General features: G+C 36.4%; 1 protein-coding gene across 1 annotated transcript in view; it reads left to right on the top strand.

The window, feature by feature from the left end:
- Nucleotides 1-25,474, top strand: part of TSPAN2 (tetraspanin 2) — a 65,005-nt gene that overhangs the window by 29,501 nt on the left and 10,030 nt on the right. The window contains exons 3-5 of the mRNA XM_087720185.1: nt 22,598-22,695; nt 23,543-23,617; nt 24,193-24,288. Of these exons, the coding sequence (XP_087576311.1) occupies nt 22,598-22,695; nt 23,543-23,617; nt 24,193-24,288 (269 nt within the window). The remainder of the gene's footprint in view (nt 1-22,597; nt 22,696-23,542; nt 23,618-24,192; nt 24,289-25,474) is intronic.

Below are 25,474 nucleotides of genomic sequence, written 5' to 3'. Positions count from 1 at the left end.
CATGCTTTCCTTGTTTGCTTCCTTACTTTTTTTGTGCCTTATTAAAGCAGAAAGCTACATTGCTGGCAAGAGTATTTTGAATAAAACTCCTTCCCTCCTGAGATCAGATTGTTTGATCTCCAGATTAAAAACAGATCCATCTCAGCCTGGTCCTGCTCTGTGTCATCTATAGCCATTTTGGCCAGGATTGATACAAATTGTAGCCCAGTTCACCTGGAGACCTATTTTACTGGCAAAATAATAAAAACAGGTACAGGATACAGGATAATAAAAACAAGGACAGGCTGAAAAACAGCTTCTCTCTCAGGCAATAACCATATTGAATTCTATGGTATAGTGCAATATCGATTTTTAAATTTCAATTATATAGAATGTAAAGGTTGTATGTTTGTGTTGTTTTTTTATAATTGTAATGTACACTGAAGATGGCATTTAATTTCGTTGTACCATGTGCAATGACAATAAAGTAAAGTAAACTAAATGGTGATTCTAGAAGGTACCTCTGCTTGGTTATTTGTAAAGGAGTTGTGCTGCACAAGACAATGTATTCCCTGTATATCACCTTATTTACCAAATACTGTATGTGTACCATAAATATCTTTAAAGGTATTTATACTTTAGCAAACCTCCCACACATACACAAGATAGATATTCTTAAGTGTAGCCCCCAAAGAAATTCCAAATTAAGGTAGTTTAAATTCAAGATTCCACAATTTTTAATAATTTCTATTAATATATTTTCTAGCCATATTTTGTTAGGAACTGTGAAATATACTCAGAGTAATGACAAGGGGTAAGTTTCTGCTGGCATTACTGCCGGTTCGGTGCACGTACATGCGCAGTTTCCTGTAAATAGGTCTGTCATTGTGCAGAACATAAAAAATGTAAAAATGATGATGCAGCGACCGGGGAACCGGTTGGGGATGTGGTTCGGCAATTTCCACTACTGGTTCGCCCAAACCATTGCGAACCGGTAGCAACCACCTTTGGTAATGACTATTTATTCTATTAGCAGGAGCCTGCTTTAAGGGTACTAAGAGCCTTATTGTTCCAAGGGCAGTCTACTGGAAAAATCTGAGAACAAGGAAAGGAGAGTGACAGACATTGTCTTGGTTTTACTATCTAGCTACAGTTTCCATCCCTCCATCCTTCTGGAGCAAGTTTCTGACTTTCCAATGGATTAAAGCTGGTATTATAGACGCAATTGCTGTTCAGGTGTAATATTAAGGGCTGATTAAAATCAAAAGCAACACCTGATTTCTTCATAGGTATGTCAGAGCACAAAAGCTCATTCTCCAGGCTACAATATTGCAGAAAGAAGTCTTAGTGCAGCAAATCATTTCAGTATCTTGACTCTTCTGACAAAAATAAAGATATTAGCTTGATAAATGTTTTGTTCTTAAGTGAGGTAAGTCATCCAAGATCAGGAAAAGGCAGCTTTATTATTGTGGACTATAGCTGAATACTTTGGGGATTACAGTGTAACTACACTTCTTCCAGATAGTATATAACTATTAAAATATTTTTCTCATTACTTTTAACCAGACACACAAGAGATAGCTAAGAAGATGTTTTAAAAATAAAACTGTATAATAAAAATAAAAAATTAAAACAGGATAAAAACTCAATTAGAAAATGAGATTTTATTAAAACAATGCTTGACAAATTTTATAGCAAGATCTAAAGGTAAAATATCAGAGCTAACTAAGTCCTGTCAATTTTGTATTTGAAAGGAATGTTTAATGGTAAAAATATGAAGTATAGAGAATCTCCAAGCAGTTTCTTTAATAGATTTGATATTAACTAAAAGAAAAATGTATTAGCAGCAAAGTTTGAATGGAAGGTATAATTCTTAATAGTAGAGTAGCAGACTACTTTTGAAAAAAAAATCAATAACTTGATAGGCATTAGATCCACTGAGATAGTTAACGGGTTCTTTTAAAAAGGCTTTAGTATGACTAGGTTCAAGATAAATATTCCCTACATAGTCTCATTTTCGTCATAGTGATCCATCTGACAAGATTGCTATTTAATGATCCTCTGGAAGAAAATTGTATTAAATAATTCATCAATGTTGAAAATTTGGAAGAAAGCATAATTAGAAATCAAATTCAGCTCGTGACATTTTTCTCCATTAACAGCAATTTTAGAAATTTGCCCTTGACTATCAATTGTATTGTCATATTACATATACTGAAGCAAGACTTTATAAAATTGTCTATTAAAAAAAGTCTATAAGAATATTTACACATGATGGCTGCCACAATCCATAATCCCTCAAAGGTTGGGCAAGGTTAGCTGCCTTCAATGTCTTGAGGCCATCTGTGCAATGTACCAAGGCTACTCTTGCATCTTCCCTGGAGCCTAAGAGCTCCATTCATCATCTGAATGGGAAACATAGCAAGATGACTATTTTACCACTGTTAACGCCAATGCTCTTTCATGTTCTTTGGCCCATTACAACTGACAACAGCCTGATGTAAAAGTTATTTGTGGTTGCATTTCTGCAAGACTACTATTCAAAAGTTTGGTGAACAAAAGAAAAACAGGCAATCCATGGGACAGGGGGAGGTAAATCTGCTGAGTTACATTAAACATCTTTTTTTCGCTAGTTATTTACATTGGCAGCATTACAGCTATCCACTGGCTTCGCAGAGCCAAGCACCTCCAATGAAATCAGCCCAAGATAATGTTACATTTCCTTCTTTGGGCATCTTTTTTGATGTTTTGAGAATCACAGACTGTATTTATACGAAGGATGCAGTAGGTTGGTTTTATATGGATCCTTTTTAAGATAGTATGACTTTCCTCAAGCAAACTCTTCAAAACGGAAATTAAACTCTGGATATATTGCATTTGTCCCCACCTTTTTTTGCATGAAAAGCTCCCCATAAGACAAGCTATATTCTACAATGAGGTTTTGGGATCTAATTCCATTATCCATAAAGACAAATATGTTAAAAACTTCAGAAGTGATCAATGCATTGCAGAATTGATGTATGTAACAGACTTATAAAAAGTTAAAGATATAGGTTTCCCCTCAGCCACGTCCAGCTCTAAGTGGCAGTGGTCATCTCTGTTTCCTAGCTGAAGGAGCCATCATTGTCAAAAGATGCTTCCATGGTCACGTGTCCAGCATGACTATATGCTGAGATGCACGGAATACTGTTATCTCTCCACCAATTGGCACCTGTTGTGGTACCTAAATTATCTACTTGCATTTGCATACTTTTGAGCTGCTACGTTGGCAGGAGTTGATGAAGAACAGAAGCTCATCCCATCATGTGGTGCTTGGGTATCAAATTGCCAACAAGCCCAGTATCTTAACTATAAGAAAGCACACCCATCATAGTATCTTAACTATAAGAAAGCACACCCATCAGAGCTGAGGTGGCGCAGTGGTTAGGGTGCAGTACTGCAGGCCACTTCAGCTGACTGTTATCTGCAGTTCAGCGGTTCTAATCTCACCGGCTCAATGTTGACTCAGCCTTCCATCCTTCCGACGTGGGTGAAATGAGGACCAGACTGTGGGGTCGATATGCTGACTCTGTAAACCGCTTAGAGAGGGCTGAAAGCCCTATGAAGCAGTATATAAGTCTAACTGCTATTGCTATTATTGCTATTGCTATATTTAAATTACCTCTCATCTCACAAAAGCGTGTGTCTGAATGGACAAATTTGTCAGGTGCCTGGTTTTATTAGCCACTGAAGACTTATGCAAGTATCTGAAGAAAATGGATCTTCCACTTGAACTTTCTCATAGCCAGTAGCTGTTTTAGTAAATAGAGCTGTGCAAATCCTTTGAAATAATTTTACATTACAATGTAAAAAACATCTTTCTCCAAAATATTAAAGCAGCTGTATCTTTTTCTGAGCTCCCATGACACTTTGAAAACTTTCTCTTGCCATCTTCAAATGCTTTGCATACCCAGATAGTATACTTCAGGTTGAGTGTAATGCGGAGGTGGTATTCAGCCAGTTCTGACAGGTTCTGGAGAAGTAGCAGAAATTTTGAGTAGTTTGGAGAACCAGTAAATAGGCTGGCCCCGGCCCACTGCCTCCCAGCTGATCTTCTTTTGTTGCCCTGAACAGGAGAACGGAGCTGGAAAGCAGGTTAGTGGGGTGGGAAGGGAATGGGGATTTTGCAGTATCCTTCCCCAGGCATACCCACAAAGCCACCCCCATAAAGCCATGTCCACAGAACTGGTAGTAAAAAAATTTGAATCCCACCACTGGGAGTTATTGAACAGGGAGAACCGAGTTTGAATCTCCCATAGAGACATATCTACAGAGCTCATTGGATGATTTTGGAACAATCACTTTCTTTATAACTCTTTCTACACTGAGAACTGTGCCTTTGTCCTCTGGACTGTCAATAAATAAATAAATGAATAAACCAACAAAAACCTATTTCATAAAAAAAATACAGTCGAGGTTAGACTGAATTTAATTTTACAAATGTTTGTAAATTGTATGGTGATATTCGACATGAATGTAGTTTTAGATTTGCAAAATCTTGCCGAGAATTTCACATGTTACAGTGAACTCTACTTTGTTTAGTACAAGAATGGGAAAACTCTGGCCAATCCAAAGTTGCCGAACTTTAATTCTCAGACATCCAGTAATTGAGGGATGCTGGCATTGAGGGCTATTGATTCTCTGCCCTTTTTTTAACATAAGCAGATTCACCAATTTTTATTGGTCAGCTAATAAATGTTTGGAGCAACTTCTATGGCTGAAGGCCAAAACAAAATGTGTTAAGTTAATAACATGGTTGTTAAGTGAATCTGGCTTCCCCATTAACTTTGCTTGTTAGAAGTTTGCAGTAGGTAATCACATGACCCTGGGACACTGCAACCCATCATAAATATGAGTCAGTTGCCAAGCATCCAAATTTTGATCCTATGACCATGGGGATGCTGTAATGGTCATAAGTGTGAAAAAAAGGGTCATAAGCAGTGGTGGGTTGCAGGTAGTACGCCCCAGTATGGGTGTACCAGAGCCTGCCCAGAGCATCGGCTACCATTCCGGTACAATGTTCCGGAGGACCTGCCCGCCCGCCTGAGCTCCTTACCTGACCTTTAAGCCTTTGGCACTTCCGTGCATGCACATGTCGCGTACGGTGCTTGTGCTATGCTCCGCCAAGCTCTGGAGCATCGCAGAGGCTTGCGGAGGTGTTGCAGGCAGGCACGACGCATGCACGCACCGCTCGCATGTGCGCACATGTGCGCATCTATGTGGGTGACGCCACTTTTTTCAGTGCCATTGTAACTTTAAACTGTCACTAAATGAACTATTGTAAATTAAAGATTACCTGTAGTTTCTCCTCCTGCTCAGGTCAGTTTTGCTGCTATCTGATTAGCAATATGAAGCCTTGGTTATGACTGCTAGAAACTGTCTGGAATTTTCTTCCTCCTTTCAGGCTCTTGTGTATTTTTGAACAGGTTCTGCTAGATCTGCCCTATTTTTAACTTTATGATTATTTAGAATTATAATCCTGTACTTTCCATTGACTTGGCACATGCCTGCTGTGTTAAGTCCCATCACTGCCCACAAAGTAGGCTTTTGCTGCTGGATCCCTTTCCTGGCCTTATTCTGAAAACCTTCTCTCTGCTCATCTTTTCCATCCACTGGCTCCGTCCCCTTGGAAACAGGCTGGCAGCTGTGCTAATAGCTCAAGCAGGCATTGCCGGATAAGGGTTGGGCCATGCCAGGTGGAATAAAATCCCTTATTGACTTCAATTAAATTCCACCAAGTGTGTCAGGCAGTATCAGCTCCCACCATTCGATCTCTGCATAATCTATCCACCTGTCAACAGGGTGCAAGTTAAAATCTCAGAGTTTACAACCAAATGACAAATACTTGGGAAGTAACAAACCTACACTGAACTGGCTGTCTACAATCAATGCTTTAGGATTCTCGTGCCCATTTACAGAGTTTCAGTGCTTATACACTCTTTTGCAAACTTAGCTTCTGAAAGATGGGTATCAATAAATTAGTCATCCATCCAGTGGTAAGATTCAAATAATTTAACAACCGGTTCTCTACCCTAATGACCAGCTGGGTAGGCTGGCCTCAGTGATCATGTGACTGGGTGGGCATGGCCAACTCAATGTCACTCATATCGATGGGTGCTTCGCCTTAGCTGTTACAATGTAATAAGGGTTAACCAGAAAGGCAGTTTCTGTAAGCAGGACAATAAAGATTAGGCTAGAAACATCAGAATGTTTCCTTCCTGCCTTCCTTGCATGATTAGCCCTGTAAAGTGGAAAAAAAACAAAATAAGATTTCTTCCAATAACCGGCTCTCTAAACCACTTAAAAAGTTAACAACAGGTTCTCCCGAATAGGTGCGAACTGGCTGAATCCCACCACTGCATCCATCCCAACCAAATCTAATAAGCTATTAGTAATCTCAGAGGAGCTTATGCTTTAACAGCTAAATTAGATATCACAGAGTAAGATTTTAAACTTTTACTCCTAAAACTCCAAAGAGCTGACACTAATCAGAGGAGGTAGTACTCATTGTTAATTCAATGTTAGTGTTGCTAGTCCAACTCTCTAGAGCACACAACAGCCAATCTTGGGAAATGACGTGATAGTTCCTTTCCGGTATTGTTCCTGAGCATCTGATCCAAGGGCAACCACTGATAGAACTGTAATGATACATTAGACATTTGGATTTGCATATATGGCCATTCCAGTTTATAAATCATAGAACACAGTGGGGAAATGGCTCCCACATTTTGCACATGGCTCCACTTTCAAGCTGTTTTTAGTAGCAGCAACGACATCATGACTTCAAATCAACTCTTTATTATGGCAGTACAAGTTGCTTCTTAGAAACCAAATCAGTTAGAGCTCAGATGTTGGAATAAAGGCTGCTATATTTGGGCTGCACAAATCTGGATATCCATAAAATGGCAGAAGAGGGAGACAGAAAACTCCACAGGTTTGCAGTCCAAATATGTTAACCCTACTTGGAGTAGACAACTGATTGCCAGTTCAAGAAACATAAATAATTCTATTCATAATTTGGCAACTGTAGGTACCATTGGAGTGTATCTACAGAACCCATATTTATGTGGTATGGGGTCCCTTAGTAGCGATACTCTTTATTTTGTTGATATATCTGTATTAAGATTTTAATAAAGATAAAAACTTAAAAGAAATTATATCTAGAATAAAGAAAAGAAAAAATGCAAGAAAAAATAGAAACCCCCAAAATGTAAAAAACAAGAAAGAAAATATTTTTTTAAAAAAGTAACTTCCCATTTTCTCTACAGAACTTAGAAGTATAAAGTTATCTCTTACTCCATAGTTTATTTCATTATTTTGAGAATTTATTTATTTATTTAGAGAATTCATGTGGCTGCCCACTCATTTTCAGTGACTCTAGGTGGCTTACAAGAAATAAAAAACTCATTATACAAAGAGTAACATCAATAACCCCCATCCCCTTGGTGACAGTAAGCAATCAAACAAGCCACTTGACAGGCAACATTTCACTCTGGCTTTCCCAGGTCCTTTGGCAATACCAGGTCTTCAGGGCCTTGCAAAAGAGTTTCAAACTGGGGGCTAGTCTAATCTCCATGGGGATGATGTTCCAAAGGGAGGAAGCCACCATGGAGAAGGTCCTTCTCCTGGATCCCACCAGATATATCTGTTTAAGAAAGAGGATCCACAGCATTCCCTGTCTCCCTACTCTGGTGGGTCAGGTGGCTATAACTGGGAAGAGATACTGTAGTACTTCAGACAACCTGATCCCAAGCCATGTAGGGCTTTAAAAGTGACAATCAACACCATTACAACATGACTTTCATTTTTTTCTATCTATTTTTTTTTCAAATCATCAAAACCATAGGTCATAAATTCACTTTTTCTGTTGCATGTAAGTCTATAATGGATTTCCAGTCAACAATAAACTTTGATAATGTCTGTTCTCTGGTCAAAGATGTCAATTTGGCCATCTCAGCAAATTCCATCATCTTCACCATCTATTCCTACAGTGTGAGTAATTTCAAGTGTTTCCAATTTTGTACATAAAATAACTTCATTGCAGTTATTATATATCAAAACAAAATGCCGTGACTTTTTCTAACAGTTTATTGATCAGTCCCTAAAAGAAAATCATTGTCTTCAATTGTATATTAGTTTTTAAATATTTTGAGTTAGTATTTATTTAATACATTAGTATGTATTTAAACCCAACATTTTATAATTTTTTTCACATCCACCAATCATGGTAAAATGTCCCATCTTGTTGTTCACATTTCCAACATAAATTTGAAGTGCCTTCATGCATTTTAGCAGTTTCTCCAGTGACATATATCAATGATTTACCATCATTTTACAAAAATTATAATATAATATTTATAATCATATAAATGTCAGTCCTTTCAACCACATCTTTTCCCACTGTTCCATTTGTATACTATAACCTAAATTCTTGGCCCATTTTATCATACATTCTTTCACTCGTTCTTCCTCTGTTTCAAATTTCAGTTTGAAGTTTATATATTTTAGCAATAACATGTTCTTCACTTGTACATTTTAAACTGTCTTACTCTGCTCCAAACCAAAATTTCTTTCTGCCATTAATTGATACAACTAGTTGTCAACTTACAACCAGTGTTTTAATGATCATTTAAGGTTATGACAGACTTCTAAAAATCCACCTACAACCCATCCTTTAAGTTACAATTCCTGCCCTCCTCCTAGAGTAATGTGATTGCATTCCAGGTACTTGCCTTTACAACCAGTTGCAGCATTCCACAGTCACATGATCACAATTTACAGCATTCTTCACCAGTTTCCTATGCTTTTTGCCAATTTCTGGCCAAAAAAATCCATTTAGAAGAAAAGGTTTGCTTAATGACCACACGATTCCCTTTCTGACCACAGCAACTCACTTTACAATTGAGTCCTGTCATGTGATTTCTCAACTTATGATCACAATAACTTACAACCAAAATTCTGGGCTCCATTTTGGTCTTATGTGAAGGACTATCTATGCATCGTGACCCATCAAATGCGCACCCGACAAAACCACGCTGACAAAACCGCGGCAAGAAAAGAGCAAAATCGAAATCACGCCCACAGAAGCACGTCGATAAATGCGCGCCGAAGAAAGTACGCTATCAACAAACCACACGAAAACAAGGTAATGACCCTAAGGGTTAGGTTTAGGGTTAGGGTTAGAGTTAGGGTTAGGATAAGGGTTAGGGTTATTACCTTGTTTTCGTGTGGTTTGTTGATAGCGCGCTTTCGTCGGCGCGCATTTATCGGCGCGCTTCTGTGGGCGCGATTTCGACTTCACTCTTTTCTCGCCACGGTTTGTCGGTGCGCTTTTGTCGAGCGCGCATTTGTCGGTGAACCTCTATCATCAGTTGTCAAAGCAGATATGAAATGAAAATTACAAAACTTCCATCCTAATCACAGAAATTCTCCCCAAAAATGACAATTGTATCTTCTCTCACCTTAACACCTTTTTTTACTTCGTTCCATATTTTAACATAGCATGTTTTGAAATAATATACAATTCATATTTATCATTGTAATACCCAATTATTTTACTTTCTTCTCCATATTAAAACCTGTTTTGTTCATCAATGCTCTTGTGTTTGCTGCCTGCTCATATTTTTTCTTAACATCTTTATATTCTGTTTGTTAATCTTGAAACCTGCTAATGACTCAAATTCTTTTTATTTGCTCATTAATATTTCAATTCCCTTTAAGGGATTTTCCAAAACCAATACCAAATTGTCAGGTTCTCTGTTTATTTAATTTTTACTCCTACAATCCTCTCCTCCTGTCATATATCTCTATTCAGAATCTTAGGAACCAAAATAGAGAAGAGAGGAGACAGTGGGCAGACTTGTCTTGTTCCTTTGGTTTTCTTAGATCTCCAATAACAATAATTTGTGCTTTCTATGGAGTATAAATCAACGGCACTCGTTTTATAAATGTATCTCCAAAGTTAATATTCCCTGAAACTTTAATTATGAAAGTCCAGTTCAAATTGCTAAAAACCCTCTCTGCATTAAAAAAAAAGGAACGCAATTTGTTTTTTATTATGTCAAATATTCTAGAATATCCAACATAGTTCTAACATTTTACTTGGTCTTTGAGTTAAAAACCACAATTAGCAATGTGTCTAAAAATCCACAGTGATCTTTATAAATAAATTCCTGAAAAATTATTTTGAATCTATCAGCTACAATTGTTGTGGAAAACATACTATCATTATTCAGTAATGGTATTGATGTATAATTTCTTATTAAAGACAAATCATATACGTCTTGCTATGTTAGCCTCTTTCAATGTTCCTGTAAAATAGAATTCATATTTTGTAGAGATTGTAAAAGTTTATCCTCAAAACATTTACAGTAAAACCTAATAATCCATCTGATCCAGCCACCTTTCTTGGTTTAATCTTTTAATAGCTTTAGAAACTTCCCTGATTGTTATATGTCTATTCATAATTTGTCTGTTTTGCTATAAATCTGTAGATTATGGTTTTGTAAATATTTGTCTATTTTCCTTAAAGAAATATCATGCCCTTTATAGTGATGAAACATCATGTCCTGATAATAATGATGAAACATTTATGCATAACCATATTATCTGTTTAGTATAGTACTTCCCTCTTGAAGTGTCAGTACATTTTTTCTTTTTCCTTTCTTGTCTTATACAGCAACCATTTCCCTGTTTATTTGCAAACTCAATTACATACTTCATTGTTATTTCCATTTCTCTTACCGTTAACATCAATGTGCATTGCTATAAAAGTTTAATTTGAGAAATACTTATCTTTTCTGCAAATTTCTTTAATTCTTTTTTTTATCTTGCCCAAAATACCCTGTGTTTTCTCTTGACTCTTCTTTTTGAGCTTAGTTTTTGCTGTATAAAATAACCTTTCATATAAGCTTTTCTTGCACCCCAAACCATTATTAAATCATTGACTTGCTTATTTCTGTAATATTTCATTTAATTTCCTCTAAAATAACTAAATTTCTTTTTGTAAATCAAACTCACGGGATTATAATCAGAGAATATTATTTTACGGAAATTTGGTAGAAATTTTGTTTAGGACCATTATTTCTGTATTATCAGTCTTCAATCTTGTATTAATATGCTGTTGCAGAATTTGATCCTCTGTCTCCTTCATCACAATTACCCAATTCTTTCTCCAATCATCTATCTATAACTGTTGTCTTACTCTTCAAACTTTCTACTCTATTGTTTGCTTAGCTTGGTCTAGGATACTCACTATTTTCTAGTTGAAACTATAGTGAAGTCTTTAGTTGGTTTGTGTGCTATGGTGATGCCATGTGGTTGTAATAGTCTGTAGTTGTTTTTGAAATGTTTTTAATATATGGCAGTATTATCTTTTTCACAACTTGTGTTGGCTGTGCTTTGAGGGGTTGAGTGGTCAGCCACTTTGATAAGGTTGTGTGGGTATCCATTTTGTTATATACTGCATTAAGCAACAGCAAGCAACAACATTAAGCAAAGATGTATATTACATTAAGCAACAACCAAACCAAAACATTTGGGAATTCTTGGATAGAAATTGTCTTCTTCCTAGCCTTCTTAGCATCTCTTAACTTCTCTGTTGGCTTCATTTGACAAGAATGCTCACAATTCTTGTCCACCTTATTATTTCTTGGTGCCAGATTTGCTCTGGGTAAAACCTTAGGTAGGGAGTGGCTACCCTTCCTTTTCCGAGGCTGTTCTGCTGCTGTTTGTTTTAGAAAAACCTTAATGGGACAGCTTGTGCTTTTAGGATATGAAGTCATGTCTGCCCTCAAAGTGAGCAGATTTCCTCCTTGGAAGTGGTGCCCACACAAAAGCGTAGCTAAAATAAGAGCAAGTTTCATCTTGTTTCATCCAGGCCTGTTGCAGCTTTCCTTCTCTTGTGAAGTTAAAATTATATTCTGTGCTTTACTACTTATGATTAAACCCTGCTTATTGACTTTGCAAACTGTAACAGCCAAATGAAATTGGATACTAAGGGGAAGAAATTAGAATTGATTCTTATAGGATGTCAAGAAGTTACACATAAAATTAGCATGGGGGAGAAGAAACAACTTTCTTGCTATCCAGAAAGTGAATTACATCAATTCTATGATAAGAAATCACAAAGGAAGGGAAATGTTGCTGTAAGAAAAGGGCATATAGAAGTGGCGGACAGGAGAATGAAATCTGAAAACAGTTTTGGATGTACAACACCAAGCCATGTGCTATGACTTACTAGGCTTGTTTCATATGTTACATTAAGCAACAACCAAACCAAATAATAATACAGTGCTACCATAAGCAGGAAAAACCAGTATCTATGTCTAGGAAAACTCCCAGCATTTTTAGCTGCCACCTATTATGCAATGATAGTATTTTGAAAGAAGGAAATGAATCCAACAATAAACAGATCTTTTTCAGTCAATGTGCCTCTACTTCAGGAAAAAAAAAACAAGTTTGTCTCCTCCCTTTTGCCTTTCCATAAAAGAGGAGGATTCCCCACTCACCTCCCTATAGACTGCAACTTGCAGCAAGTGGCATGTGAGACAGGCAATCTGGGTTTTTTCTGTATCGTGTGCTTGAGCTTGAGAATTCACTGGCTTGTGATGTGGCAGGATTTAGCATAATATGTAAATCTGGAAATAAATATTATTTACTTTCAGATCCCCCACTGTCATACTTTTTTTACATTTAATCAGCTTTAATACAGTTTTGAAGGTAATTCCTGCAGACATATGCTTAAATTAGTAGCTTTCTACTTTACTTAATAAGGAACAAGTCTAGTATTTTATAACAGGGGTGTTTTGAAAAGAGGCAAGGTATTGGTTGGGACCTAAGTTTCATTTGAATTTTAACCCAGGCTCTGTAAGTTAAGAAACCATGAGTCCTAGTTTGGCCAACCGGGTGATTGTGGGCTACTCACTTTCTCTCGGTCCAAGGAAAAAGGCAGAAGAGGAAATGTCTTCTGAATAATTTTACCAAGCAAACTGCGGGGACTTGTCTAGGCAGTCTCTGAGAATTGATTAAACGGGGTGGGGAGGGAATGATGTCATTTCAAACAATGTGTGTAACATGCTGTTTGGGTCACAGTGCCTACCTGAAAAGGTGGATTGAATTATTCTGATCTGTGATGAACAAGGAGATGAAACAGTGCTAAGGCTGTCTGAGTCTGTCCTCCTCCTTTTCCATAATGTAATAACTATTGTAAAAGTTAATTAATCATTTAAAGCTACTACTATGAGGCCACTTTACAATGCAGTTTTTAAGATACTGAAATTTCCTTATGGATTTTGTGGGCTGCAGAAAACTAGAGCATTACTGGATAACAGCAGAGAGGGATAGAAATTTTCAATGGTTCTCTGGGGACCATCTTTTCTTTTTTAATAGAATAAATCTGGCTGCCATAGACTGGCTAGGTAGAGAAATCAGATATTTTTATCCCCACCAAGTCACTTCAACTATCCCCAAATAAAAATTTGTGGTAGCACACATGTTAATGTCCTATACGCCAAATCTTTAATTGTGTTACAGACATTTTAGCAGACATAGAGAAGTTGTGATATAATATGTGTACAATGTTTTTCCACAATTGTGAGCTGATCCTATTAAATGCTTTCAAATCCTACTGCAATTAAATAAGTACACAAATAAATCTAGATAATCCTTTTCTCCAATTCACTGGTAAAATTGTGAGGGAAGAGAGAAAAGAAATATAATTACCTTGCTTCTAATTATATTGAGCCATTAAGTCTCTGGATTCTCTTTCAAAATGAGGTAATCTTAATCTTGATTTCTCTTTTAATATCTGCCTCTTATATGCAATTGCATCTATGGGAGCTGTTTATGCTACAAAAACCTATTTAGAATTCTTGGCAATAAAACTTGGAAAAGCATCCACTACGAAGAAAATAATTGCTGAAACCAGTAGTTTAAGATAATAGTTCTTTCTTGGTGTGCTACTGGCAAATCTCGGCTTCATAGTACTCTCACAATAAAACATGAGCATGCAAAACACAGGAGGCAGTCGCTCTTGAAGCTTGAGACACTCCAGTGTCAGCACTTCAAATGTAAAGAAGGCAACATAACTCTTGTCTCTGTTCTGTTATTCAAGTGCAAAAGGAATAGCAAAGATGACTCTATTGTAAACAAGTCCCAAACTTCTAGGGATTTTTATCTTTTTCATTATGTGTTTTGGGCAGGAGAAACATTCATTTTTTAAAAAAAGTTCTGAGCTTTACAAATTTGGATGCCATCATTAAATAGCCTTTCACTGGGTGACTTGAAACAATTTATTTTCTATCCAATTTGACCTTTTGTTATGGTTGTTAGCCATTAAGTTGTATCCAATGCTTTGCAACTTCCATGGAGCACAGCACACCAGAGTCCCTTATCTCCCAAAATTTATCCAAATCCATGCTCATTACGTTAATGGCACTATCTAAAACCAGCTCATCCTCCTAAGCCCCTTCTCCTTTTGCCTTCAATCTTTCCCAATATCATGGTCTTCTCCAATGAGTCCTCTCTTCTTATTTGGTGGCCAAAGTATTTGAGCTTCAATATCTATCCTTCCAGAGAACAGTCAGGGTTGATTTCTTTTAGGATTGACTGATTTGATCTTCTTAAGAAGACCAAGGGACTCTTAAGAAACTTCTCCAGTACCACAATTCAAAAGCATCAATTCTTCAGTGAAATTTGACCTTACAGACTGGCTATCAGGATAGTAGTAGATACCTCTGCAGAGTTGGGACCTACATGCATATCCATAATTATGTGCAACACATTTGGAACACCACAAATGACATGTTATTCAAGAGAATTTAGTTCTGGAAAGTTTTTGTTTCGCAATCTGAATAGCTGATCTAACAAGAAAAGTGAATCTTCCAGAGCTCCCTGGAACATTTTAGATGTGGAAAGAGACTTTTTCCATGTGCACAATATGCATCATTTTGGGAACAAGGGCCATTGTGAGGACAGTGACATATTAATGTCATCAGAGAAACTAAGATGGGACTTGAGACCATTTTGGTTTGTTGATTCAGGAAAAATGTTGTGACTTAAATTATCATTCTTTACTCAATCCAAAAAACTAGCTAGAAAATGTATCTTTATTATTTAGCGGTTTATGCTGAAAACTCTGGAGGCAGCAGATATTGAAATATTAATAATAGTAACTGATGATGACAATGACGAGTTGGAGGCCACAAAAAGCCAGTAGCTTGCAATGCCCATCTCTGGGCAACATACAAATAGTCTCCAAATTACAAAGACAAATGGTTCCTTTCATATTCCAAATTATATCCTATTAATGGAACATAAGAACACTGGAAGTGTTGGTGTTGATGTTTGTCTCCAAGCATCTATAAAGGTGCTACAATAAATATTGTATGCCTTATGATTTCTTTGGCTTTGCTTTTCTTTGTTTTAAATCAGCTTGTATATAAACCAACCATATGGCTCCTTATCTAGTTGTCTGTTGTCTGGTCTCTTCATAATGGTTGCAGTTACTAGCTTTGCTAGGAAGGACTTACATCATTAGACATGGTGTAATTGGTGCTGCGGGATTTAAGTAAATTAGATATCAGCTGCATAAACAAGGAAACTTCCTCTGAGGTTAATTATGTGTGGAAACACTAGCTGAAAGTTTGCATGTCACCTTAGAGACAGGGCTCTGAAGCAGAGAAGAAACAAAGAAAGCCCAGATTTTCTGTCTGTAATATAGAAGTTCATGTCGCCACCAACAATGCTATACACTCTGCGCAGCTGCAGAGTCCTCCTCTCCAACCATCCCATAAGCAGTGCAGTGAGATGGAATTCTGCATTCACCACTTGAGACAAAGACAGTCTTCATCTTCCATCGTCATACAAAGTACTCTTTTTCTTTCTTGCTAGATGTTTGGCCTTGTTGCAAGGCAACTGATGTCTCTGCCATACTCAGATGGGACTCTCTTATTGCTAAGAGCAAATCAAAGGGGAAAAAGCTTTGACCTCAAGTAAGAAGAAATAAGCCAACCCTCCTTTTTTGAGGGGGGTGCAATTTTTGGGAAAAAAATAGAACTGAGGTGCTCATGTCATGAGGCAACTTTATTTGACCGTAGAGGCTCTTCCAGGGATGAACACAGAGGATGTGCATCTTCACCATAGCTACCGACATAGAGACATTCAGCTCTTGAATAGCATGAAAGGAGCCACAAATATTCAAGCAAGATTTGACCAGGACAAAAAAAAAAAATGAGAAAATTGGCAAATGAAAAATTAAATTTAATTCTATCTAAATTAAAATCTGAATATAATGTAACATATTAAATACAATTAATGTTATTCTCGTGCATCGAACAATTTTTCATTGATTGTGTTCCTTTGCCTTAGTGACAATGGCCACAGAGTAGAGATACCTAAGAAAATTGTTTCTAGTTCGTTAAAACTATGAAACATTGAAAGTCTTTCATATAAGAAAGTAAAAGGTAAAAGTTCCCCTTGCACATATGTGCTAGTCGTTCCCGACTGTAGGGGGCGGTGCTCATCTCCGTTTCAAGCCGAAGAGTGAGCACTATTCAAAGTCGTCTCCATGGTCATGTGGCCGGCATGACTAAATGCTGAAGGTGCATGGAACACTGTTACCTTCCCACCAAAGTTGGTTCCTATTTTTCTACTTGCATTTTTACATGCTTTTGAACTGCTAAATTGGCAGAAGCTGGGACAAGTAACGGGAGCTCATTACGTTATGGGGTGCTAGGGATGCGAACTGCTGAACTGCCAACCTTTCTGATCAACAAGCTCAATGTCTTAGCCACTGAGCCACCACTTCCCTGTAAGAAAGTATAACACTTAATTACTCACATAATGGCCTATGACTATGTTGTTCTCCTTGCTCATGGCAGCCCCTGCAAACCTCTTGGCCTTACCATGGTTTCCCTACAGTGGGGGTTCTTGTCTTCATTTGAATGATGTTTTACTGCAGGATAGTCCACTCAGAGTTTTGGTAACCAAGCTACCCTTCACTGGTGGAGCTGTTGGCATTTCACTCATATCAGTCACTAAGCCAGACTGTCCTCTTTAAGTAAAGCTTTCTTTTAAGGCTTGCTAATAGGAAACAATAAAAATCTCACTCCTCCACCCCTCGTTCTCTCCTGGAAGAGCAGGGGTCTGCCGCTCTATGGAGGGCTACCTCTAGAGAAGGAGAAGAGTGGCAAATTAGCATTCTTGAACAGGTTTGACCCTGCCTTGCAAAGTTCTAATAGAGCCTGGTACTGAATTGCATCCCTCCCTCTGTTCATGGTGACATCATCTGGAAAATATGAATGAGAGAAATTACTCAAACAAGATAAAGTCATTTTGGACCCATGCATTTTGTTTTTATCATTCACAGTGTATTTAAACCACAGATGGTGAGCTTATGTATTCTAAGAGGCCACAGTGAAGGGCCGAGGAGCAGATTTTTCAAGCTGAACCTCTCTTCCATATAAGGAGTGCCATGCTCCATAGTTGACGTTCAAGAAGTAATTGGAGTTAAATGAAATTGCTGATAGGGCGGTCAGCCTGGACTCCCTGGTTTACAGCATGCAGAAGGCAGCATATGTTTTAAAACACTTAAAATACATTATTTGTCAGAGTGACTGTTATAATGCCTGCACAAAAATATATATTACCTTCAAAAATAGCACCCATGCTCCTTGTCCAAGATTCATCCTATTTTAAATAACTACCGTAAATAACATATTTTTAAAAAAATCTTGTCAAATTATTCATATATCGTGGCTGTGTCTCGGGTAATGTTCAATTGCATTTGGAAGAGAGAATATGTGATTATAGCTTGTGCCATTGATTCTACAGAGTAATTAGGAGGAAAAGAGGATGAGAGGCTAAAACATCTTGAAAAACGGTCCATTCTCCAAAGATCAGAACTTTCTGGAAAATAACAAGGTATACATGTACCAAAGATATCTACTAGAGTAAGCATATGCTTTAAGGTGGCTTCAAAACTCAGGTTGCAAGCATTTAGTTAATAAGGGTCTCTACAGTACATTTTCAGAGTAATTTAATTTAATTTATGCATAATGTAGGTAAATCAGAAACTTATTTTGAAGGATCAAAATAAATTCTCTGTGTTAGGGCAGCAGGTTTAGTCCTTGAAAAAATGACGTTCCTTTCAACAAATTCATTTATTGTAAAAATCATAAAAATAAGAGGTAAATAAAGAGTTAGTCTATTGCGCCCTCTTGTGGTGCAGTGGAGCATTGCATCTATTTCACCTCCAATTGCAAATGGTATTTTCAGATAGTCACCCACCTTTCAATCTGTGTACTCTCAAATCAACTCAGTCTTCATTTTTCCATTCAATGTGATTTACCACAGGACCCTTTTCAACAAGTAAGTGCAGTGATATTCAGCATATTGTATTTCTTAAAGCAGGTTGCTGAATCGTTCAATTCCTAAAATTATGGCTGAAGATGTTCATTTAAAATGAGTTAATTATTAATCATAATACATTTCCAAGATATATAGAGGGAACCATATGCTCTATTCCAAATAATTTTGCTACTTTTTTATTGCAAGACAGATTTTGAGCATTTATTTAGTTTATAAAGTCTGAATTATCTTGAATATTTCACTTTTTTATTTTTTGCAACTTGTCATATTTTCTCTCTCTAAAGAGTGATTAATTAATTTATTAATCAAATTTATAATGGCTTCCCACCTCACAAAAACACTTCTGGGTGGTGTACAACAATACAATAAATTGGCTTGTCAAGAACTAACTGCTGGGACATGTTGCAGAATTAAAAATGTTTTAATTAATTTCACAATAGAAGACTTCACTTCCTTTCTAAACGGCAGAATACTGACATCAGTAGTAAGTTGAACTAAAATATCTGTAAAAACATTCCCGAACATTTTCTTCATCAGTTTTATTTTCTTAAAATTCTGCGCTATATTTTTATTCTATTTTTGAGAAAATATATTTGAATAGTCTAAATAACATAATCTTTGGTAAAAGAAGCAGGAGGCAAAAATTAAGATCTGTAGTTCTACTCAAGGGGCAGCATTAAATAAAGTGTAAAGATAGAAGCCAGAACTACGAAAATAATTCAGTGGATTGTTCTTAGCTATGTTTTATATATTACTTAGCAGGAATATGAAGCAGCCGTATTTTCTTCATAACCATATTTTCTTTTCTTTATTTTAATATTTTTTTTTATTTTCAAACAAACACAAACACACAAAACATATAACATAAAAACCTCGTCAACTGCATACAGTGTGTCGATTGGTTACAAGGTCTTTCTGCATCCTTTCCATAGTCATCACTTGAGCTTTATCAAAAATCACATATTCAATTCCATGTTTTTTCCATTATTAGTATCATCAATCTAATATACATGTATAGAAATTGTTATAATTGTTAAACATCCATTAAGCATAGCTATTATTATATCCTTTTTATATGAAACATATTAAATTTGAAGTAAATTTATATTATGGCATTTCATTACATCATCCTGAAATCATCCAATGATATTACATCTTTATATTCTATTCTATATAGAATTATTTAGCTTTTATAAAAAGGTTTTTCAACATCATCTCCATAATCCTCACTTACAGTTTGTATAAAATTTCATATTATCAATCTAGTATATATAAATGCTTTATTATCATTATTGATCATTTATTTGACTATAACTATTATTACTTTGTCTTATACATAGTACTCAGAATTTAACTACATTTAACTAAATTTTATTGTGACATTTCATTTCATCATCCTGTATCCTTCCAGAAATAGTGCAGTTCAATATCTCTTGCCATTTGTAGAATCTGTATTCTAAGTGTTTTCTTGATAAGTCTTATGTGGACGTCTCTTGACAACTTGTTATTCATTGCATATCTTATAAAGATTCGAAACCCTCTATCTGTTCCTTTCATCAGCTTGACTTTTGTTATCGCTCATGCTTCTGCCGAAATTGCTCTCATTGTTTCTGTAAAATTCTCTCCCCTTTCTTCATCTATATTTTGACATCTGAGATAGAGTTCCAGTTCATCAATCTCTTCTTTCCATATTTCGCACTTATCATTTCCCTCCACACTCGATTTGCTATGAGTGTCAACAATTTTCTTATCACTTTCATATGTGTCTGTGGTTTTTTGAACTCTGTCCTCAAATTTCATCATTGTTTTATAAGTATTCTCAACTCTTCCCTCCGTACTTTCTGTATTTTGATCTATAATTTCAAGTCTCTTTCCAATTCTTAAATTGAATTATTATTATTAAGATTATTAAGACTTTTTGAATTTCTAGCATAATTCTTTGCAATGTTAGTTCCTTTTCTTCTTCATATTGCACCATTTTTCCAGGTTATAAACACTGCCACTAAAACATCCAAGGCTTTTGCTAGGTTTCAAACAAATTCAATAAAGTTTTTCAGGTCAAAGCTTTCTCTTTCCGTCAAAGAAACACCTGAATAAACAAGATGTTTTCCATTGACCCTTTCAGTAAACAAAGTCAATAGCTTTGTATTATCAGATGTTGCCAAGCCTCTAGCCTCTAGATGGCAGTGTTACATCCTTTCCCTCTGTTTTTGCCTCTCTTTCTAAGCTCCGAACTCTGGAAGAGAAGAAGAAAAGAGGAAAGAAACTTTTAATCCACAAATACAAAAAATTGAAAAAGTATAGAGGAAGAAAGGGGGATAAAGGACCAGTTCACTTTAAAAGTAAGAGACATTTGTAAAAAGTCCATCCATAGAAAACAAACAAAATTAAAATGAAAAAGATAACACAATAGTTTTAAACCAGGGTTAATTCTCCGCTTGCTTCCTTCTGTCTTCAATTTTATTTTAACTCTAAGTTTTTTGGGTTTTCTCTTCTCTAATAATAAGGATTTTTCTCACCATTTTGACACACTGTCTCTCCTATTCTGCTTCCATTTCAGGGGTCTGTCCCAATCTTCTGCAGCCATTTTGGCTGCTTCTCTTGTAGCAGGCAAAAAGAGCTTTTTCCTGGATCGATCAGCGGCTTTGTGATGCCCCTGAGATCAGCAGGACGTGCCCTTCTCTATCACCATTCCTTCAGAACGATTTAGATCCAAAAGGATCATCCAGCAACAGAGATATCGACAGCAGTCCTGGAGCGCCAAGATTGCATGTCGTGTCATAGCAATGTCAGGCCTCCGAGTTGCAGGAAAGAACAATACAGAGAAATTTTAAGGACACAGAATGGTGTTCTTGAATTGTTTAGTTATGAAGGTAGCTTAAAGGCATGTCTGGGTGTCCAGTCTTTCACTGTCCTGTTCTTCCCTAGTTCTCCATGTTTCGATTAAATCCCAAAACAAGACATCAGGAAGACACTTCCTGATTCAATCGTAGCGTTGATTGAAGGGGAGAAAGGTGGTCCTCTCCCTGAGAAATTCTTGGAAAATTTATTCTTTCCTTGAAGAAATCATTCATCCAACTCATGTATCTTAATTCTGGAATTTTAAAAAAGTTATTTATTGCTATTTGGCCGTAATAAAAAAAATCTTACCATCTATCAAGTCTCTACTCTCCCTCTTATTTAATCAAGCAGTGCTGCTGAGAATGGTTTTATTGTTTTATGTTCAGCTATTTCGGGAGAGAAAGGGAGTTAAGATACCACTGATGCTACAAGAATTATTTAATAAAAAACCAACAGCAGTGCTACTGATCTAGAATATTATAATGTGCTCTTGTAATTTTTTTAACCAATCAAGTTTCTATCACAGTTGTGGATACATTTAAATATCTATAAAGGTAGCACTTTAGTAACCACACTTGGGGCTGGCCAGTTGGTTGTTAAGCCAAATAGTCACCAAGTGAAATCTTGACTGTTCTTATGATCTTACTTCAGCTTTACTTTGCTTTACAGACCTGCAAAGGTCACACCTGCAAGAATTATTTGTAAAATTATTTTTTCATTATTGTTATAACTACAAAAATTTGCAAATGAGGGACTGGTTAAAGGAAGACTATCTCAGTTCTGTTGGGGAGAATAACAGTTTTAGATACAAATGTTACATACTAAAATGTTTCCATGTATTTCTCTGTTCCTGATAGATGGATTAGATATACATCTTGAAAACTTCTAGATATTGCCTCTTGCTATCACTGAGCACCAGGGTGTGGGTAGTTCCTAAAGCCAATGTATTGCATGTAGTCAACTAAAGCAGGGGTCTCCAACTTTGGCAACTTTAAGACTTATGGACTTCAACTCCCAGAATTCCTCAGCCAGGAATTTCCTGGCTGAGGAATTCTGGGAGTTGAAGTCCACAAGTCTTAAAGTTGCCAAAGTTGGAGACACCTGATCTAAAGTGCAAAGGTTCATGCATTCAGTTCCAAGTTGAGGGTTTCAACCCATAGAATTTGGCAAATGCATCTGAAAAGTCCCAGTAAAGGAGGAAACTGGTCACATGAGGCTTCCTGGTGGTCAGTGTAACTGGATAGCTTAGAATGATTTGTTTACAAGAAACCAGGACTTGTGGGTCTCCATGGCAACAAAAGTGCTATCTGATTCCCAGCTAATACATTGGAGTTCATAAATAATTGGATAATTCTGTCTTTTCTTACAGGACTGTATGTACTGATAGGAGCAGGAGTGCTGATGATGGCAGTAGGATTTTTTGGATGCTGTGGAGCAGCACGAGAGTCCCAGTGCCTGCTTGGAGCAGTAAGTAATGGACATGTAGAAAAGGGGATATGAGGCCTCTCTCCAATGCGAAATCATTAAGTCAAACATTAGTTAAAATCCCTCTGCTAAAGTATATGTATTTTGCTTTACTCCAAGTCCAAAACAGGGAAGTCTGTTTTTAAATTCAAATATCAAACTGTGAATTAAGATAGCAGTTAGCAGACTAGTATTAAAAACAGAACTATTTCTGACATAACAGAGAGTGATCAAAGCTACATAAAAGGAAAAGAGACTTTTTAAAAGAGTGGGTGAATCTAACATCATATCCAGTGAAATAAATTACAATTTATTAAGCCAGGACACCTGTATTGAAATCAATCTGCTGTACATTGGAAGAAATAGGAAGGTGGATAGTGTAAAACTTTTCTTTAAACTCAGTAACTTGGAGGTTCCTTTATTATCTACCCGTAATGACCCTTAAGTCCTAGTCAGGACATATTTCTATCTAAGTGGTTATAAGAATTCATGAAGCATTAATTTGCAATTCTGTATTCATTTATTAGAATGCAGCCTCTTTCAATGTTGTGAGATTTACCACTAGAGCAAAACATAAACAGAATTCTATTGCAAAGGCTTTGGGTATGTTGCAGTGTTAGAAATGCTTCTTTGATATTTCTTTATCCCATCCTTTCCTTAAAGTGTGAAATTATTCTGATTTAAGGAAAGTTGAGGTAGAACCTTCCCTTTTTGCATCATTACTCTTGTCCTATATAAAGTATTTCTGTTATTAAAACTACTATTTCAAATTCCCAGAGAGTGGATTTACATGTTGCATTCAAGTTTCCATAAAAATTTAATCTGTAATCTTATCTTCATTCTTTTGTAGTTTTTTACTTGCTTGCTGGTGATTTTTGCTGCTGAAATTGCTGCAGGGGTTTTTGCTTTTCTGGGCAAAAAAACGGTAAGTGAAATACTTATTGTGTACTACCCTAAATATCTTTAACAGAAAAACAGCTTAAATGAGTAAAATCTCTTTAAAATTATGCACAACCTCTAGTTGATTTGGGTGTGTCTTGGCAAATATACAGAAAGAGTTTTTATTGTTTTCTTTGGAGAACATTTTTCTTTACTGCCTAAGCTGATATTTCCTAACTGCATATTCTGTCATTGGTGTGGCAATGTTTTTTATTGCCCAACCTGCCCAGACAATTTCCTTTTGCACCCTATAAGCTATGCGCATCAATCAGTCATGTTGCCAAAAGCCAAAGCTTGCTTTCTTGTGCTTCCCAAATTGCTACGGGTTCAACCTTCAACTATTTCTATAGAAATAGTTGAAGGTTGACGTATACATAAATATACGTCTATTTCTGTAAATAGATAAAACTTTATACCTTAAAGTTGACTGCGTTCCTCTTTGTTGCTACCACATTCTCAAGTGAAATCCATGGGTTTCCTGTTACTGAAATTCTGCTGGTTTCTTCACTGCTCTTCATATCTAATTAGAATGTCTACTTGTTGTGGTTGCTATCTCTGCAGGCTGTCAACGAAGTCCAAGCTATCTATGAGAAAGCTTATGAAAACTACATCAATGATCAAAGCAAAAATAAAACACTCATCAAATTTCATGATGCGGTGAGTAATATAAATTCAGAAATTTTGCTCACTAATGTTGCATTTTAGGTGGTTTCAGAATACCATGATTGGACAATGAGTCCAATGATACAGTTTGCATAATGTTTGTATTTTCCCTTCTTCTGGAATTATTATTCTTATTGAAATCAAGCAAGATTCTATATGGCACCCAATTGGTCATCCTTTCTGTGGATTCTTAACATACTATAATAGTCAGCAACCTCTCCAGGTTTTGGCACACACATTCTTCTAAACTTCCTAAATACGGAAATTTCCTCTGGAAGACCATAGTAAAACATTAAAGTTTTATTAAATCACACGTGACATCTTGGAAGCATTGTGGGCATCATTAGCAGGAAGGCATAGTAAGAGTTCAGACATAGAGGCTATATTTAATTATTATAGTCATCCTCAATTCAAGGTAGCATGTATAAAACTATTTCCACCGCCATTCTTTTTTTTAAAAAATATTTATTATAACTCTTGGTTTTTGCAAGACTATATATACCAATATAGTCTGTTTTATTCAGGACTATGGTGAGATAAAGCGTTGCCACATGTATTTCTGACATCAGTTGCTAAATTTACTTTTTCCTTAATAGGGCCTAGATCAATCTTTTCTAAAGTGTGGTTTATTGATCACAGTTTTTATAAAAGAAAAAAATCCAAATGCTTATTGTCTTTCCCCTCTGTGGAGAACTGCTGGATACAATCTCCCAAACGCTCTTAATTGAGAGGCAAAGAGGAAAACCTTTCCCTGAAGTTTTTACTCAGAGTGTTGCTAAGCATTAAAAGTTTACCTCAGCATGTGCAATAGTCTATCCTCCATTTTGCATGTGTATAATATTTTTTTTAAAATAGGCCACAAACAAACAACACCGCAATGAATTTGCTTCCAGAATTAGATTTGGAGTTGAGCTGTTTCCCTTATTATTAAAAGAGGGCTCACATGCTTATTTTTAGTCATATTGTTACCGTTCGCTTACTTTATACCAGGCACATATGCACACACCTATATGAGAGCCAGTGTAGTATGGTAATTATGTGGCATTAGGAATATTGGGGTTCAAGGCCATCCTCAACATAGACACTAAGGGCCAGTTACAAACTCTCAGGAAAAGCCACCGAACAGGTTATTGTTGTGCAAGTAAAATCTGGAATCCTCCAGATTTGACAAAATATAAAC

This window comes from Thamnophis sirtalis, unplaced genomic scaffold (assembly GCF_051295495.1).
Source record: "Thamnophis sirtalis isolate CommonGarterSnake01/CBP01778 unplaced genomic scaffold, rThaSir2_p1.2 scaffold_7, whole genome shotgun sequence".
In the NCBI taxonomy this organism is placed as follows: domain Eukaryota; kingdom Metazoa; phylum Chordata; class Lepidosauria; order Squamata; family Natricidae; genus Thamnophis; species Thamnophis sirtalis.
The sequence above is the reverse complement of the archived record's forward strand: the minus strand, read 5'-3'. Positions and strand labels throughout refer to the sequence as shown.